The 17,132-nt window shown below is 40.6% G+C and overlaps 1 protein-coding gene across 1 annotated transcript in view; it reads left to right on the forward strand.

The window, feature by feature from the left end:
• Positions 1–1,769: 1,769 nt before the first annotated feature.
• The window catches only part of tgfbr3 (transforming growth factor, beta receptor III), a 72,133-nt gene continuing 56,770 nt past the window's right edge, over positions 1,770–17,132 (forward strand). The window contains exons 1-2 of the mRNA XM_042417332.1: positions 1,770–2,053; positions 6,203–6,384. Of these exons, the coding sequence (XP_042273266.1) occupies positions 6,324–6,384 (61 nt within the window). The 5' untranslated portion in view covers positions 1,770–2,053; positions 6,203–6,323. The remainder of the gene's footprint in view (positions 2,054–6,202; positions 6,385–17,132) is intronic.

The following is a 17,132-nucleotide window of genomic DNA, read 5'->3' on the forward strand; positions in this document are numbered from 1 at the left end:
TTTCCCAATAAAACAAAAACCACTGGAATGGGAACAGTCCATTTGCTATATTATAAACTGCAGTCTGTCAACTACTGAAACAATGTATTTAAGTGGTTTTATGAAATATGTACAAGTTGCAAAATTGATTTAAATACAGTCACTCCACTGTTACAACTGTCCCATTGTACAGGGACAGTTGTAACACATGCCAGGGACGGTTGTAACATGTCAAAAATGTACATAATTAATCAATCATATACTCAAAATGAAAAAGATTATTTATCATTTGTGTTATTGTGACTATTCATTTCCTTTTTTAAAAATAATGAATATGTTTTTTCACACTACATGACAAAAAGGAGGGGAAGCCATCAAATTATAATGCAAGAAAATTATTTAATGGGTAGAACACACAACCTCAAAAAAGTTTAAACAATAAATCAAAATGGATTAGTTTGAGGACAACACTCAGTATAGGGTCACATGGCAAATGCCATATGATTTGGCCACTGTCCTGAATGATTTGCCCTGTTTAATGCCAATCTGATGCCGACTCCAGCAAAGGAAGTGGGACTCCCCTGTCCTATCTATCTATCTATCTATCTATCTATCTATCTATCTATCTATCTATCTATCTATCTGTCTAGTTTATGTAGGCCTTTAGGTTTTTAAAATATAAATGAAACTTGGTTCAGGGATGGTTGCAACAAGGTGTTACAACCATCCCAGTATGACCAGTCATGTTTTCACCACATGTTAACTAGCTTGACTGCTAGTTTGACACATGTTTGCCATTTCTGTTTTTAGCTTACAAAACAGTGATTCTAATAATACTTGTTTGGATTCCTAGACAAGTACATTTTTTACCTCAAAAAAACACTTTCGCTGGTAACTTTCTCTGAGAGTTTCAAATGTGGCTCCTTTTTTGTAAGCTAGAACACAATCTAACTGAGCATGTGTAGAGTCAGTGTAATCACTGGAGCTTGTTTCTGATTGGAGGAATTCAAGGCGTTACAACCATCCCATGTTACAACTGTCCCTGGTCTCCCCTACTTATATCTGTAACAGTGCAACTTGTAAAATCTTAATCGGCAAAGTATCTCATACTTACATTTGTCAAATAAATGCAGTGAAGTAAAAAATATATTCACCTCATGTAATATTTCTTCCTGAAATGTAATGAAGTGTAGGTATAAAGTAGTATAACATGAATACACTCAAGTAAGTAAAAATGCCTCAAATTTGCTCAAAGTGCAGTAATTTAAGTAATTGGAAGTAATTGAGTGTGTTAATGTTACTTACACTTCAAGTGTTATGTTACTATGTTTCCATTAACTTCCTCTGTCCCCATTATACTTTTTCCAACAATAACAGATATTTAAGCCATTTTTCTGCAGCTACAGATGCTCATCATAAGTGCTCAGCTGTTGCAATTAAGTGTGCATGACTTGCAACAAGACTCATTCCTTAGCCAGACTTTCCCATAATCTGGCATCAAGAACCTCCATATAGATACAGATCACTCCATGGGCCCTTATGTGATAAGAGTGACCTACAGCAACCCTATACAATAACATTTTGCAAGTTTTGTATAGAATTGCACATCTGTCTGCACTGTAAACGGGGACTGAGTGCCAAGACTTTAAAGTATACAGTCATTAATTGTTAAACCTGGGCTAATATTTGTATGATCGGTCAAAATAGCTGAGTGAAGGTCCGCCCGACACTCCTGCAGGGACCCCTGAGGAGACCGCGCGCCCGCATTGGGAAGCTCTGCAACGGCCCATCTCGCGCACAGCTCAGCCTCCTCCCTCCAAGCGCCGCCTCCAGATGAAGCCCTCACTTAAAAAGCAGATAGATAGTAAACTGTTTAAAACTTAGAGTCAGAGGGGCTGTTTTTCCACTGTTATGTAAAATATCGCGTCAACTTCGTCCACGCTTCCTCGTCAAAACAACGGAATGGAGTGAACGTCCAACCGAGAGAGGAACGACTCTGATTTATCCGCATCCACCAAGAGCGACTTTAAACTTCAACCAAGTTTACTTGGACATTTTCTGGAGACTCTGCATGGTACGTCCGCTAGCTTTCAAGGACTAACACTTTGAAAAGTTACCACTTAGCTTGTTTCTAGAAGAATTTGCTTTATCAGAAGACTGTCACTGTGCACCGTGTTTAAGGATACTGTAAAAATAAGCATTTACAGCGCTCGCTGCGTTAACTTAACATCTGTCTTGAATCCGTTGACATGCAGCGTTCCTTCTTGAAGCTACAGAGTTGTTAGCTAATAGGTACTCATGTTGATATCCACTGTTCAGGTCATGTTTTATTTAAAAAGCGTGAATTAAACACATGTAAACAGACTGCGTATCCAGCGCATACAGAGGGATTCCCTTCAGATAGAGAACAGCGTGATGTGTAGCTCACTCCGCTCCTTTGTTGGTAACCAGGAGCTCCTGTGGGATGAAACGTGACTGACAGCACAGCCGCGCCAGTTTAGATTAAACACTGAACAAAATCAACAGGTATTCCTGTATTTACTCATGACAGCGACAGTTGCCAGTTATGAAGAGCTGTGTTGCTGTGTATTTGTTGTCATTAATGACAGTCAGAGTTTTGCTGTGACAAGGGATGAAGTTTGTAAAAGTTTTGGATCCTGGATAAAGAGCAGCGTAGATTAATTGAATTAATTAGCACTTTTTAAACAGTGTTTACTCTGATGTGTTGCACTAAAGTTTACACTAACCTAAAACAGATTATCATCATGTATTATTCTAACCCTGTAGTCTATATTGTATCTGCACATTTCAACATTTTCTCACATCTTAATCGAAAATGTACTTCAATCTGGTACATCTGAATCCTCCATTCTTACCCAATCAGCTCTGTTTAATGATTAGATGGTAATACTTATACTTGCTTATTAGAGCATGCTATATGATGCACCAGGACCTTAAGTCTCATAAACTCAGTATTAAGAGTATTGCATATGAATATTGAGTTGCACATCATTTACAAGTATGAGAGTCTAAACTGTGTGCAGGATGTTTTTAGCATATCATACCTCATTCAGAGCTGTATTTTTGTGATGGAAACAGATGTAGGTTTGGTAGTGAGTCAGTCTTGTGCCTGTACACATTGACACTGAAAGATGAGAAGTACTTATTTAATATCACTCATCAGGTCATGTGATCACACGAACATCTAGAAGACTTACGAAGCAAGCGGGTGTCATATTAGTAAGTCTTACTCATGTACCACAACATGCAGTTGTATTACTGTCTTCACTTCTGGCTTTGTGATTACGAGAACATATAGCCTATGCCCTCTGGACGTAACAACACTTAACTGCAGTGTATGCATATGTGATGACACAGATGTAAGCCAGGCCTTTAACACTGAAGTGACCACAAATATGCAGCTCGGTTTCAGTAATGTGCAGTACGTTCAGTCTGGGGTCTGCACGTTCTGATGCATTTTCCAGATCTTCTCTGGGTGAAATAGCTGCTCGGCTTAGACGGTCAGGGTTGAGGAGAAGTCACATGAGGTGATTTGAGTGTTGCTGCAACAAAACCAGCACCGTGGCTGGAGCTTTTGGAGTAAAACCCACACACAAAACCCAAAACATGTTTGAATAGTCAATGGATAAGCTTTGTGATGCCTTAAATTGAACTTTAACAGTTAGTTAAAGCAGTGATAAAACTTTTCAAAACTCTATGTGGTCTTTCAGAATATTTGTCCATCAGATATTTCAATCTTCTACCCAACAGAAGAGTAAGTAGCTTTACATCGCTTTTCTTTGATTTGGTCTTTGCCTCGCAGAAGCTATTGCAACACAGTTTACCTTTGAGTTAGGGAGGAGATGAAGGTCAAGGAGGGGCATAAATCAAACAGAGGGCACTGGCTCTGCTTCCCTAGCTGAAAGTGTAATATTTGTCATGATCTTTCAAAATTACTTCCCAGCCCCTCCAGCTGCCAAACAGTGAAAGGCCCTTTTGTCCTGTGCAGCTGCTTGCGCTGCAGAGTGATGCACCTTAGTTCTTTGTGCATCACTTCCCATAAACCCTCTATGGTTCACCACGAGCGAGATAGATGCACATCTGGCACATACGCTTATACTAGTCTCAGATGCAACTTTTACCACATGGGTTTCACGCAACGTCACATTCTACAGAAGTTACAGTTGCAGTTTTGATGTCATAAAGAATGCGGTATGACTCAGAGAACTCATTTGCTACTATTTCTGTTGCCTTTCTAAAAAGGTGTTGCTTCTTGTCGCTGCAGAGCAAGCCTAAACCGAAATAGCCACAGCCAAAAATAATAAATTGATACCAATGTAGTCTGTCAATGATTTACATTTGAATGCTTTATTCAGTCTTTGTAAAAACATTGAGGTAGATTATTATGATGTAGAAGCTTTTTAATTATTTTAGAATAAATAATAGCCCCTAAAATGACAAATTGTGTTAATGTTTGTCAGAATGTCAGCTATATATTCCTAATCTGTTTTGCTGTCTTGCTTTATTCAGTTGAGAATATCCTCTGCTTTTCTAGTCTTATCTGGAGTCTGATCATCACAGCTCACTGCTTTGATGCAACGGCAATGATGTCTCGCTATCTGATGTCTTTCCACTTTGTTGTAAGCCTTTTTGAAGCGTGGCAGCCAAGGAAATTAAATGAATATACAGTATATGTTTTATTTAGAGCTATACAACATCATGAGTGTGTTTCTAGGTTGATAGTGGCTTTAAACAAATGACCCACTATTCATATGAATGTCATTTAAATCTTCATGGTACATTCATGGTTCATTTGTGAGGCTCAGATTACAAATCAAGATTTCCTGACTGGCACGGCCATCCAATCCAGTCCAGCTCCAATTACCTTGTGCATGAATGACAAACATTGACATCTTAACTCAAACAACTGAAATATTTACATGAAATGGTTAAATGGGGGGATATACGAAACATACATTATGATCTTGATCAGGACATCACTCATTTGATTAATACAACACATGTAATACACAGTTTTTAAAATTCCTCTAACAACTGCTGTGATATCCTTAAAGAAGTCATATTATGCCCCTTTCCCAGTTTAATATTTTGCTTTTTGTGGTCTATTTATGAACATTTGCAAAAACACCTAGTTACAGCTGTACGAGCCCTGGATGCAGCCCCTCTGTCTCACTCAGCCTGTCTTGTGTCTGCTCAATGCCCCTCTCTTCTGATTGGCTGACTGTTTTCTGAGTGATGTACACCCAGGCCAACCACAGGTAACGGATTGTAGCTTAATGTACCCATTAAAACCAGGGCTCTGGGTTAAACTCACTGGTAAAATAGTGATGACCACCGCTGAGGATGATGTTATCCAACCTTTGGAAGGCTGTGCAATGACAAATTAGCTTCCTGACATCCAACAACTGTGCAGCGTTTCCTCTGCTGTCTGTCTCTCCTCTGCTCCACTCTGTGTGTGTGTGTGTGTGTGTGTGTGTGTGTGTGTGTGTGTGTGTGGAGGGGCTAAGCTCCGCCCTCGGTGAAATACAGAGAGCAGAGCAGAGGAGAGAAACCATAAATGACAGCAAAACGCAATAGAGACTCTCAAATGAAACTAGGTAAACAACATAAATAAACATAGTTTGTTTGTTTCAGGAGGGGCTGGCTGCCCCTGCAAGCTAACGGTAGGGCAAACACTCAGCGTATAGTTGTGACATCACAACCTTACGGACCTCAGTGTATAATAGTGCATGCATTTTTTGCACTGTCATGGTGGTCAGTGTTTGGGGTTAAATTAGAAAAGTTAAAGCTTTAGGCAAGGTCATGCTGGTTAGCATGGTGGTGCTAAGCTGCTTACTCAAGACCCCACTGGAGCATCCAGTGTTTCCTGACGCTCTCAATTAAAGTGCGTTAATAACCTGTGGCATGTTCCTAAGTGTTTCACACCCAGCGAGCCAGTCAGCCGTCCCACACTCCTCAGAGGGTTCTTTCTGACCGGCCGCGGGCATGGGAAGGTGTGTGCAGCACGGTCCTTTGAAGCATGCATGACCCCCAATTAACCTTCCCAGATTAATCCCCTGGTCTACAAACTAATGCTGCTCTTGTCTCATCTCATCATTCCCACAGGGTATATTAAGCAGAGCCCGGTTCCCCACTGTTTGTCCACGCTGAATCACAACCCGCTTCTTTTGGTTGACTTTCCCTACTTTTGTTCACTTTACAGCTGGAGCTTGTCGCTGACTTCCTGTAGACTGCTTCATAGAGAGGGAAACCTTTTCTGAAAAGCAGGAGAAAGGCCTGTTCACCCACCTTCTCTACACTGGAAGCTGCAGGATAATAACACAATGGCTCGAAGATCCACTGTTCCCTTGTTACTTCTTGCAATGTGTTGCCTGGCATCTGCAGGTAAGTTTCTCTCACTGCTAATTTGTTTAAAATGTGAAACTAATAGAGCTGCACTACTATACATGATTGTTGTTTGTTTATGTGCATTAAAAGCAATTAGATAATTACATTTTTATTAGCAGGAGCCAATGTCAGGAATGAATTATATCGACTATTGTATGCACCAAACCTTGCAGTCCTGTGTTGTCACGTTTGCCCACTCTCTGGGATTTTCCACTGTTTCTCCCAACATGCCTTTCTAGACAGTGCTTGTCAGAGTAGTGAGTAAGGGGGATTTACATTTAAGAAACTGCTGACAAGTTCAATCTCAGAATGCAAACACTCAGCAGGCTTACATGTATCTGTCAGACTGATTGGAATGAACTGACGTACTGCCAGATATCCAGTAATTTACAGCCGTTGAACAGGCCAACCAGAGAGAGAGAGAGAGTGAACAAACACATAAAATGGCTACAAACATGAATACAGGAAACCAATGTGTGCTAACATGGTGCTGTATCAAATAATGTAGGCTCTGGATGATGTCATTCACTGCCACAACACACCCCATGGACCTTATCTAACTGAAGGGGAATACTGTGCCTCTCACTCTGAGGAATGTGCATGTTACTTATGACCTTTTATACTCAACAACAAGTACTCATGAGCATGAGCGACAGTTTCCTAGAGTGATGAGACTTGTATCTGTGACACCCTGCCGCTCACTTTACTTTGTCACAGTCACTTCTATCTCTTTAGATTGTTCTCCTTCAGAGTTTTCCCTGGAAAACAGAGGATGTGGCAGAGGATGGAGAGCGTGCGCGGTGCGGCGTACATGGTTTGTGAGTGCACCTTTAGAGTGTTGTGCACATACGTGAAAAAAAATCACAATTTGACAGATGTAAGTGTCTGTAGGGATTTAAATTTTATACCAAATGGAACAAAAAGGTGAAAAATAAAGGTCGTAACAAATGACAGTGTTGATTTTGTAGGCCTGGGACGGTACGCTTATCTCCCCATTCAATACCATCACGATACTTGGGTGCTGATTCAAATTCAGAATCGATTCTCAATCCAAAACAGATTCTCGTTTGAATACATAGAAAGCGGGGGGCACTATTTTCAGTCTCTTGCTCCAGTACACTGTGTGCCAAACCATTCAATGGTGTCCTTAGTCCACTGAAATACAATATGAAACATGACGGGCAGATAAGATAAATGGTCGTTGTCGGAGCAGCCGGCTGCTGCTCAGACGCTGGCTGGGGAGACATCAGCTGGCCATCTCAGCTGATCCGACAAACTGCACCGGGTTGCACCAACTATGTGAAAGCTGGCATGAGACATTTGGCGTCGTAGCACATTGTAGTAAGCTGGATTGATATTGAAATATCATATCAATAAATTAGGTCTCTACTGGATTACTGTGTTGGAAAATGGCAGCAATATAGCATATATAGCAATAGCATTTTGATATCTTGACAACGCCATAGCACAGATTGCTATACGCTATATTCAGAGAGTGATAATGGTGGTGAGGTGATGCGTTTTAGGGGAAGAGTGGGGGGACGGGAGGGGAATGCCCTATCTGTTTGGATCAGATGGTCAATTCTTACACATTGAACCTTTGTAAGATTTCAGTGACGTATGATGTGTCAGTCAAACTGCCAACAGTGTACAAAGACAGTGGCGCCAAGACTGGCCAGTCAGATTTGAACAGCAGCCAGATTCTGACAACCACTTTGGCTTTGTTTTTGGCTAGTTATAAAAAACTACATGAGCAAGTCTGATAGAATTTGAAAAAAACTGCTCATTTATTGCTTATTTACTTACAATTTTTATTTCCTATTACAGGAAAAATGTTGTTCCCTTTCTGGGACGTGTTTGTGAAAAGTTGGGTCGTGGTCATATGTGGTGGGCGGACATTCAATATGTTGTGGGGTTTGCCAGTAGATGTAATTGGAGGAAACTGTCATTGCTGTAACATCTAAATTGGCTTCAAAATTCAGCAGTGGTTTTCGTCGCTTGGTAACATGATGGCCCAAATATTATAATAACTGACTAAACAGTTAGCAGACCTTAGCCTGACAAAATCTGTCAAGTTGGCAACAATCTGGCATTAACTTCACTGAGAATCGAATGTACATTCCTCCTTTCTATTTTTCCGATTTTGAGATGTCCTGTTTATAAAGGCTGGTTTCACAATGTACGACTTAGGAGCTGAACTCGCTCCAGCTTTAATCTGCAACATCCCGTGTTGTTTTTCTGTGGCAGCACAGGAATAATTACCCAGTAGGAGGCATGCTAGCATGGTCTCCAAAAAAGTGTGGTTCGCGTTTTTCATGCTTTCAGTCTGATTGCCGCCATAGGTTATTATTTCAAACGTTCTTCTGTATCCTCCCGAGGCTTGGACCACACTCCAGAGAGCTGACTTTTACACAAACAATAGCAGTGTAGTCAGTATGTGCTGTGGGTAGAGCAAACATCATTTCTCCCACAATGCCAGGATCTCCAACACAATGAAGTCACGTATGAAGTTTCCCTCTAAATTCTTCCTCATACACCAGGATGCATTGTTGTACTGTGACACAAGGGACATATATTTACAGTTAGACAACCAATGCCCTTTCCTCCAAAGCACACTGGCAGCATGTGTACTTCTTGATTTATGGACAAATCTTCCGATGCTCTGAAGTAGATTGTTGAACAGGTTAAATGCAGGCTAATTACCGCTTTTAACCATTTTGAAGAAGATTCTCATATCTGCTTTTGACTTATCAGTTTTTATCAACTCTTTTTCGCACACCAACACTTCGGCCTATCTCTCACTTCTCTCTCCTTTTCTGTCTATTTCTATCATCTCGCAGCATCTGTGTAAACAGTCACATCTGCCCTCTAAACTTGTCAGGAGAGCTCTTACGTAATGTTTAGATTAGTCTGCAATGAGTCTTCTCTCAGCGTAATGCAATCCAGGATCTGGGCCTCCCATAACTCTTAAAAGTCAGTCTGAAAGCACCTTAACGTTCATATTTCAAGTCTCTGCTCTGCTGCTTAACTCTACTTTTTGTTGTTTATACCTTTTTTTTTTCCTCCCCGTATCCTTACTACCATTTTGTGGTTGTCTCTCCTCAACTTGCCAGAACTGCTGTTTTGTGAAGGATATATGGTGGACTTTTAGGCAGAGTTTGAGTTTCGCAGTCAAATGAAGTCTTACAGGAGCAATGCCAGATATTAATTTGAGGCACTTGCCAGGAACAGCTCCAGCAGGATGCTGGTTATACTGGAGGCACAACGCCGGGCTGGTGGCTCACTGAAAAACACCAGCAGCATAATTGAGTGCAGAAGTACTTTCTCCTCTTATAGCCTTTCCTGATTTTACATATGGGGCGGCTTGATGAATGACGAAGCTATTAGTGCGAATCTGTCTTCGGCTATTCATTGTAGAACCACATAGTCTTACAACCGTATCGTGAAACGAAACAATAACTGGAAAAAGGAATTGAATTGTCCTCATATTCACAGTCCATATGTTCAAATGTAGGGACTTTGGAAAGTAAACAATTTTTTTTTGTCTACATTTTTTGTATACTTTTGGCAGATGAGAGTCATTACAAAGCCAAAAGCGGTTGTAATGTTTTTCCCCTCACAGTTGAGCAAAAGGTTCGTCTTTATATCCACAATGCTTTCTTGGGGCCAGCAAGAGTGGGACTGCCAAAATGCATTGTGCAACCGCTGTAATCTGAGAGGTGGGGTGGCCGGGGGGGGAGGAGAGAGGCAGGCGCAGGCGTGGGTCGTCTGGTCCAAATCGACACACTCCACACACGTACAGCGTGCCAAACCGACAAAGTCCCTTCCAGCATGCTAAACCAGATGTTGCCCTGTGATTCATGTGAGGAGCCGGAGCAGCACAGCACAGAGGCAGTGTGCTGCTAGGCAGAGTGGTTGGGATGTTTACATAGCAACGGGAGTCCCGTGTGTGTCTAATTACAGGTCTGTTCTCCCCCCATGGTGAGGCCTTTATCTTAACAGTGCTGTCAAAGAGGAGACAGCCATGCTGGCCTTGTTTGTTTATATTGCTTGCTTATTGAATGAAGGTCACCCCAGTATTAGCCAGTTTAATTAACAGCAGTGTAGACATTTGTTTTTGATTGATGTGGATTTACAAGCAGGCCTGCGGTAAAGATAAACTTTTTAAAAGATGACTCTACTTTTCCTTAATCTCTTCCCACTCACTTAATCTGTCACTCTCTCTCCCTAACACACACACTCTCTCTCTCACACAAGGAGGAGCACCTAAATGAACCGCAGCAGACAGGTTTCTACAGATGGACTCGTATCTTCATCCAGGGCTATCATATCTCGTCAGCCTCCAGTCAAGAGGATGCTTGCGCAAATCTGTAGGAGTAAACTGAATCCCACCCCCCTTCTCTCTCTCTCTCTCTCTCTCTCTCTCTCTCTCTCTCTCTCTCCCTCCATAGTTCCAGTAAGCAGGCGTGTAAATAATTTCGGTTAGAGTCAGTAATGGGAGACAGCTGGGGTGATCGTGCGTTTTCCATTGTGTTTCACAGCCCTGTGAAGAAAAAAAAAAAAAAAGCCACTGGAGCTGGGGAGAGTTAGAGTAAAAGAGTTATGTGGAGTGTGACTTCATTGAAGAAAGAAGGAGTAATAGTAAAAAAAAAACAGACTCCCTCTGTTCAGATAACCTTCAGGAGCAGTGAGACAAAAAATGTGTGTTTTCTTCCGAAATGTTAATGGATTTTTATTTCTCAACCGTCATGAGTGTGAGTTCATTAGAATTTAATCCGCTTAATAACCTCACAGAGGTGCCAACTTTTGAGTGCATGATTCTTTATCTCCAAAGGAGTAAGATGCTCGCTGAAGGCTTCCAGGTGGTGTCTTTCATCACACCAGTCCCTCCTGGGGCCTAACCTTCCCCACTCCATTTCCACCAGATGAGTCCTGTTGAAAGACCATGTCCTAATTCTGGAATGGTCCTTTGGAAAATTTCCAAAAAATGACAGTAGGCTCTTCTCTGAGCCTTAAATAACAGATATTTTCCTTAGATCACAAACACACACGCTTGGAAATGCTCTTTTTTTTTTTCAAATTTGATAGATTTCAGGTAATTAATAGAGAAAGCAGTTGTGGTCTGATTAGTTGTAGGAATAAAATAAGCATCAGCTGCAGTGGTATATCTTTTAAAAAGTGCTGTAATAGGCTGTTATGATAGCTAGAGTCTAGCCTACTCCTTTCTTCTTCTGAAGCAGATCTGCACACAGTTAAGGAAAACACTGAAAGCAATAAAACACTTTATAATTCAGCAGCACATCTCTTTGTCACAAGTCAGGAGTTCCCCAGTTTTTTTAAATGAATCATTTCCTCAACATCATGTATATATTATCTGCTGTCTTTGTATTTCGCAATGAAACTGTATTCATAGCTTTTTTTTATTGTCTATTGACTTTTCTAACCGACCTATTATTCATCACACTTTCCATTTGTTAAGTGTCCAGTAAAGAGGCCCTCCCAATGTCTTTTTGTGCATGTTAATACACAAGGCAACATGGCATTTGACAAGTCATTCTTCTTAACCCTCCCTCCTCTTAAGATGAAGAAGCCCAGTGGAATGTAGTCTCTTCCAGCTTGTGTGAAAATGCTGTCTGCTTTGCCCTTTCTCACCTCTCTGGCTCCTTCTCACCGGGCTCACACACTGGCACAAAGGCCCAGCATTGTTTCACTCTTCGCTTTCTGTTGATGGCAACCTGCTGGTTCTCAAAGGCTCCTGTTATCACATCTGAGTGATGGTGTTTTTGTAAAATATCACAAGAACAAAGGCGTCTTTTTTTAGCTCTATTTGACTGATGTAGCCTTAAAAAAAATCTATCAATGCCCTAAATGTGCTCGGTACTATTGATTTAGCAAAATCCCTTCCTCATTCCCCTAACAAAGTAGCAAGCCAAGACTTATCTGCTGATTTTTCCAGGGTGTGTTTCTGTATTTCAATTTGGATGTTAGATTACAACGATATGGCTAAATATGGCTCATCTTGATTACCAGTAACTCTACCAGTGATCCAGATCAGCATGCTTGCAGTCATATTTGTTGCTTGTGGTCTCTTTAGGCATGAAGTGGATAAATGTGACATTATAAACCTTCAAAAGCAAGTGCATTATGATTTACATTATTGTGTAAGCTCTACAACATTTTTGCTAACGTCTTTACATTATGCAGGCTTAAAGATACTAACTCAGTAAAACTGAACTTGTCCACCAGTGACTTTTCATCACTGCCAGCAGATGATATTTAATACTGTATGTTGAGGAATTCCTGCAAGGCCGGTGTTTTAACACACGCAAAATGAGGACAGCATCAAGAAGGACAAGAATGGTGACCTCGGGGTTCAGTTCCTTGCCTCCCCTACTGGGTCTGAATCTTCATAGATGAAGTGGCTGCTTCTCCCAAACCCCTGCCAAGCTGCTGTCAAAGAACATGGCTTTTGCAGGAATCTATGATTGATGAATGATATGCCCTTGGAGCAGCAGGACAGAAATGTCTCTCACTTTGCCCCTTTTAACCAGCAAAGACAGTTCGGCAAAGCACTGCACTGTGCCGGGTGAGCTGATTGCTGATGCAGTCCTCTTATGGTATCTGAACAAAGTCATACAGCAGTCTGGTGGAAACCTTCCCACACAACCGCGGTGTAATAATGTTATTACACTGTTGTTTCTACTGATGCATTTTACAGTCTTTTCTGCCATTACCACCCAAGCCTTCACTTGTTTTGGGTTAGCTCAGGATGTGACAGTAGTTGTTCGGTATGGAGTGCTCCTTAACAGAGAATTAAGAAAAACTGTTCATGCTTTACATTTGTCACTAGTTGAGTTGCTTTACTTTACTGATACTGGACCAGTGTGTGCAAAATGTTCTCAGCTGATCTTACCCATTTACTACTTCACGGACACTCGAACAGCCAGTTCTTGTTCTGTGACTGTGTTGACAACTTTTTTGTCTTTTGATATTGCAGGTCCAGACAGCACATGTCAGCACCCATCAGTAAAGACATACTGTAGTAGCACAGCCAGTAAAGTCTTTAGTCATATGCACAAATGCTTGGTCTCTCCCAGCTGTCTCACTTTACACAGTGGCTCCTGTGTTCCTCTGAGAATTAGCCATGTCATCCGTCTCTTCAAAGCCCTCTGATTTATGTCTGCATTCAGAGGTAGAGAGAAATGTACCCACTTCTACCTTCTCTGCTTGCCTGGGGCTTCGTATGCTGCTCGGGAATTGGTCAAGTATTTTTTTCAGCTAATGTTGATGGTTTACCAACAGGTGCCTGCTTCATCTGTCAGGGCAGATGAATAATAACTGGGCTCACTGTCAGTAACAGAAAAGTGTTAAACTCACCTTTCAGTGCACAGAATATAATAAGTCATGTATCTTTATATTAGGGCTGAGTGATATAGCAAAACAAAACCTGGTGACAATTCATGATTTCAACCTTTTTTTCCCTGCAAAATGCAGGAAATGTAAAACATGGGTGGAACATTGTATTTTAGGGTTTAATGTGCAAGACAGTTGGATAAGAACAACAAAAGACCTGCACCACCTGCAAGGCTGTTATCGCTAACCACATTTAAAAGATGCAGGTTATCCCATACAGCTAAGGAATGTCAGTGCGACATGCTTCAACTGAATATACAAGGATGCCCAGTTTAATAACAAGTTTCAGCTCAGATGGAACATTTGCGGTTTGTGTTTGGACATGACATGAGAATGATATGTGCAGACTGCTGGCTAGCTAGCATTAGCTACCCGGCTACATGGTAGGAACCGATTGAACAAAGTACAATCCACACTGTTCAGTCAATTCCCATAGCTCATAACCAGAGATTATGCCCCGTCAACAAATACAAGCCAAGACAGCAGATCAATGTGCATACAGTCTTCTTTCAGTCCGTCCCTCTTGTAGATGGGACCATTAAATTCACTATGATGTAGCCAGAGTTAGCTAGCCACTTCAGGTCAGCAGACACCAGGAGCCATTACAGTTCTGTAAACTTTGTCGTGTGCAAGTAGTTTCACTATTCAGGTCACACTTTACAGGACAGTTGTGACTTAAGATAGCTAATGTAGCCAGCTATCATCCACATTACTTTTTAACACAAAATAACCTTTTTCCACCTACCCTCAGCTCTAACGCTCATTACTAGCAACTATTAGCATATTATTTCTTGTTTGTTTGATTTTTTTTTAACCTTTTGACCAAGCAAGCTGAGTCTCCTGGTTCTAGCTTCATATTTAATGGCCCAAAATGAAAGTGGTAATGAAGCAAATCAGACAATTTACCAATTAATATCATGCCACCAGCAGAGCAACACAGAGCAAAGCTGCTTTTAAACGAGAGAGATGCATTTTTACTAGCACTGTTTCTTTGTATTCAATGCCTTTATTGTTACTGCTGGATTCACATCCACAGGGATGTTATTTATCATCTGAACACCTGTTAACATACTTAAGAATTGGAAGAAGCTTTGCCTGCATATCCATACTTGCTCCACATCTCCCACATAGGTAAAGTATGATCCATTGAATCTACTGTTTTTTAACTGTTTTTCCAATTATATGTCAGCTGACAAGATTATGGCAGATGAACCTTCCAATAAAAAGTTTTTGGGTGATATCAAGTTACTGTACAGATGGGATATCTGACTTAAGATTTCACACTTTGATGGGGGAGTTTATGACTTCCCTAATGGAGTTCAAGCTCACCCCTGCCCTCCTCCCTTCATCCTATTCCAGTTTCCTCCTCTTATGCCTCCAATTTTACAGTCAAGAGATAAATCCTTTTCATAGGCTGGCCAGTGAAGTGAACTTACACTACCCTTATGAAAGGCTTTATTCACTTCCTGTAGTAGTGGCTCAAGGTTCAGGGGTGAGTGGGCTGCGCTAGTGTCAACACTGCAGAGCTAGTGATTCTTTAGTCCAAAGCCCCCTAGGAAAACAAAAGCGGGCAGAATATTACATTCCCTAAACTCGTTTGCGTGGTTCATGGTCCATGGGAAATGTGCCCTGCAGTAGAAAACAAAAGAGGCCAGAGGATTCATTTAATCCTGTGGTTCATATGGGAATGGGGATATCTTAGATAGGGAGGAGATATATTGAAACAAAGAGGCCCCTTTGCAGTACTTTGTATTTATTGTAATTAAGTTGGCCTTATTATATCTTTGCATTGTTAGACAAGTGTATTTGTGTGTATTAAGCTTCATTATTTTCCTCATCTGCTTGTACGTTCATATAGGGAATCTTAGCGTACTGTATGTTTTATGAAGCATGTGTTGATAACAGTGAAGTTTTCTTCACCCCTTTGACTTTCTTATGCATCTGAAGAAACACAATCAGCCTGCCCACTGAAGGATACTGGGAACAAGACATGTGAGGATGTGTATACACACATAGGGGGAAGGTTCTGTTTGTTTATCTTCGGAAATGGCTTTGTGGGAATATCAGATTTGTCCCTAACTGGCACACAGACTGACATCACTTCCTGTACTCAAATCTTGGCTCCGTGCCACAGTGTGGAAAGCAACAAAGTGCATTCTTTGGAAACAGAGGCGTTTATCTCTAGTAGGACAGGAGAAGATTGTATTGACCAATGTACCTCACAGGGAGGGTCCTACTTTTGTAGCCCTTCAGTTCTGAATATAAAAATAAATATATATAAACTTGAGTTTAAAACTTGCAACAGAAGCCTTGATAACACAGTATAAGGTGGATAATTTTATCGAGAGCTGAAACTACAGTATTATTTCAGTAATTGATGACTCTTTGACAGACAAATAATCATCAGCTGTTTGGGTAATATATTATTGCTTGAAGGCACTTTTCAAGCAAAAATTCCAAACAGTCCCCTGATACACTTTCTCAATTTTGAAGATTTACTGCTCTTTGTTGTCTTATGTGATAGTAAACTGAATATATTAGGTATTGGACTGTTGGTTGGATTAATCTACTTGGGGATTAATAAATCTTGTAAAGCTTTTTTCAGTGACCTTTTAAAGACCAAACTATTCATTTATTAATTAAGAAAATATTTGTCAGCATGAAAATAATGAAAATAGTAATTTGTTGTAGCTCTGATTAATTCCCATACTGATAACACTGTTTGCATCCACCAGTTTTTCATTTTTATTACTTTATTATTTATTACTATCTTCTCAGAGAAATAATTTCTGTTCCATCCATTATGTTGGTGGAGTAATCATAGATAGTGACTAACAAGCGCTATAATATGTGTGAAAATATGACATCATACAGCCCGCATGATGAGTAAAGTATTCACTTCAAAACATTGCCAGTGGGGATACATTCATTGAAAGTACAGACACACACTTCAGAGGATTACAAACTCATCATAGTATTGTTTCTGTTACACCTCCAGGCCCTCAAATATTTTTATCCTGATTATCTATCCTGTGATTCTTCTCTTATCCAATTTCACCAATGTTTTTGCAATTATTTTTTAAGTATGTGGCTGGTTTTCTCACTTGAAAATAACAGATCCAGACTCATCATTTACAGGAACCAGTAATCTTCACAATGTCAATTTATATAGTGCTTATTTTCTACCCTTGAAATATGATGCGACTGTACTTGGAGGAAGCTCTAATGAAAGCTGTGAAAATGAGACAAGGAGTTTTAGTTCTTTCACTGTATCACACATTATGTAACGTCTTCTGAACTTTAGCAAAACATCTGAAAGAGATATTAAGAGA

Source organism: Thunnus maccoyii, chromosome 7 (genome assembly GCF_910596095.1).
Source record: "Thunnus maccoyii chromosome 7, fThuMac1.1, whole genome shotgun sequence".
NCBI classification, from domain to species: domain Eukaryota; kingdom Metazoa; phylum Chordata; class Actinopteri; order Scombriformes; family Scombridae; genus Thunnus; species Thunnus maccoyii.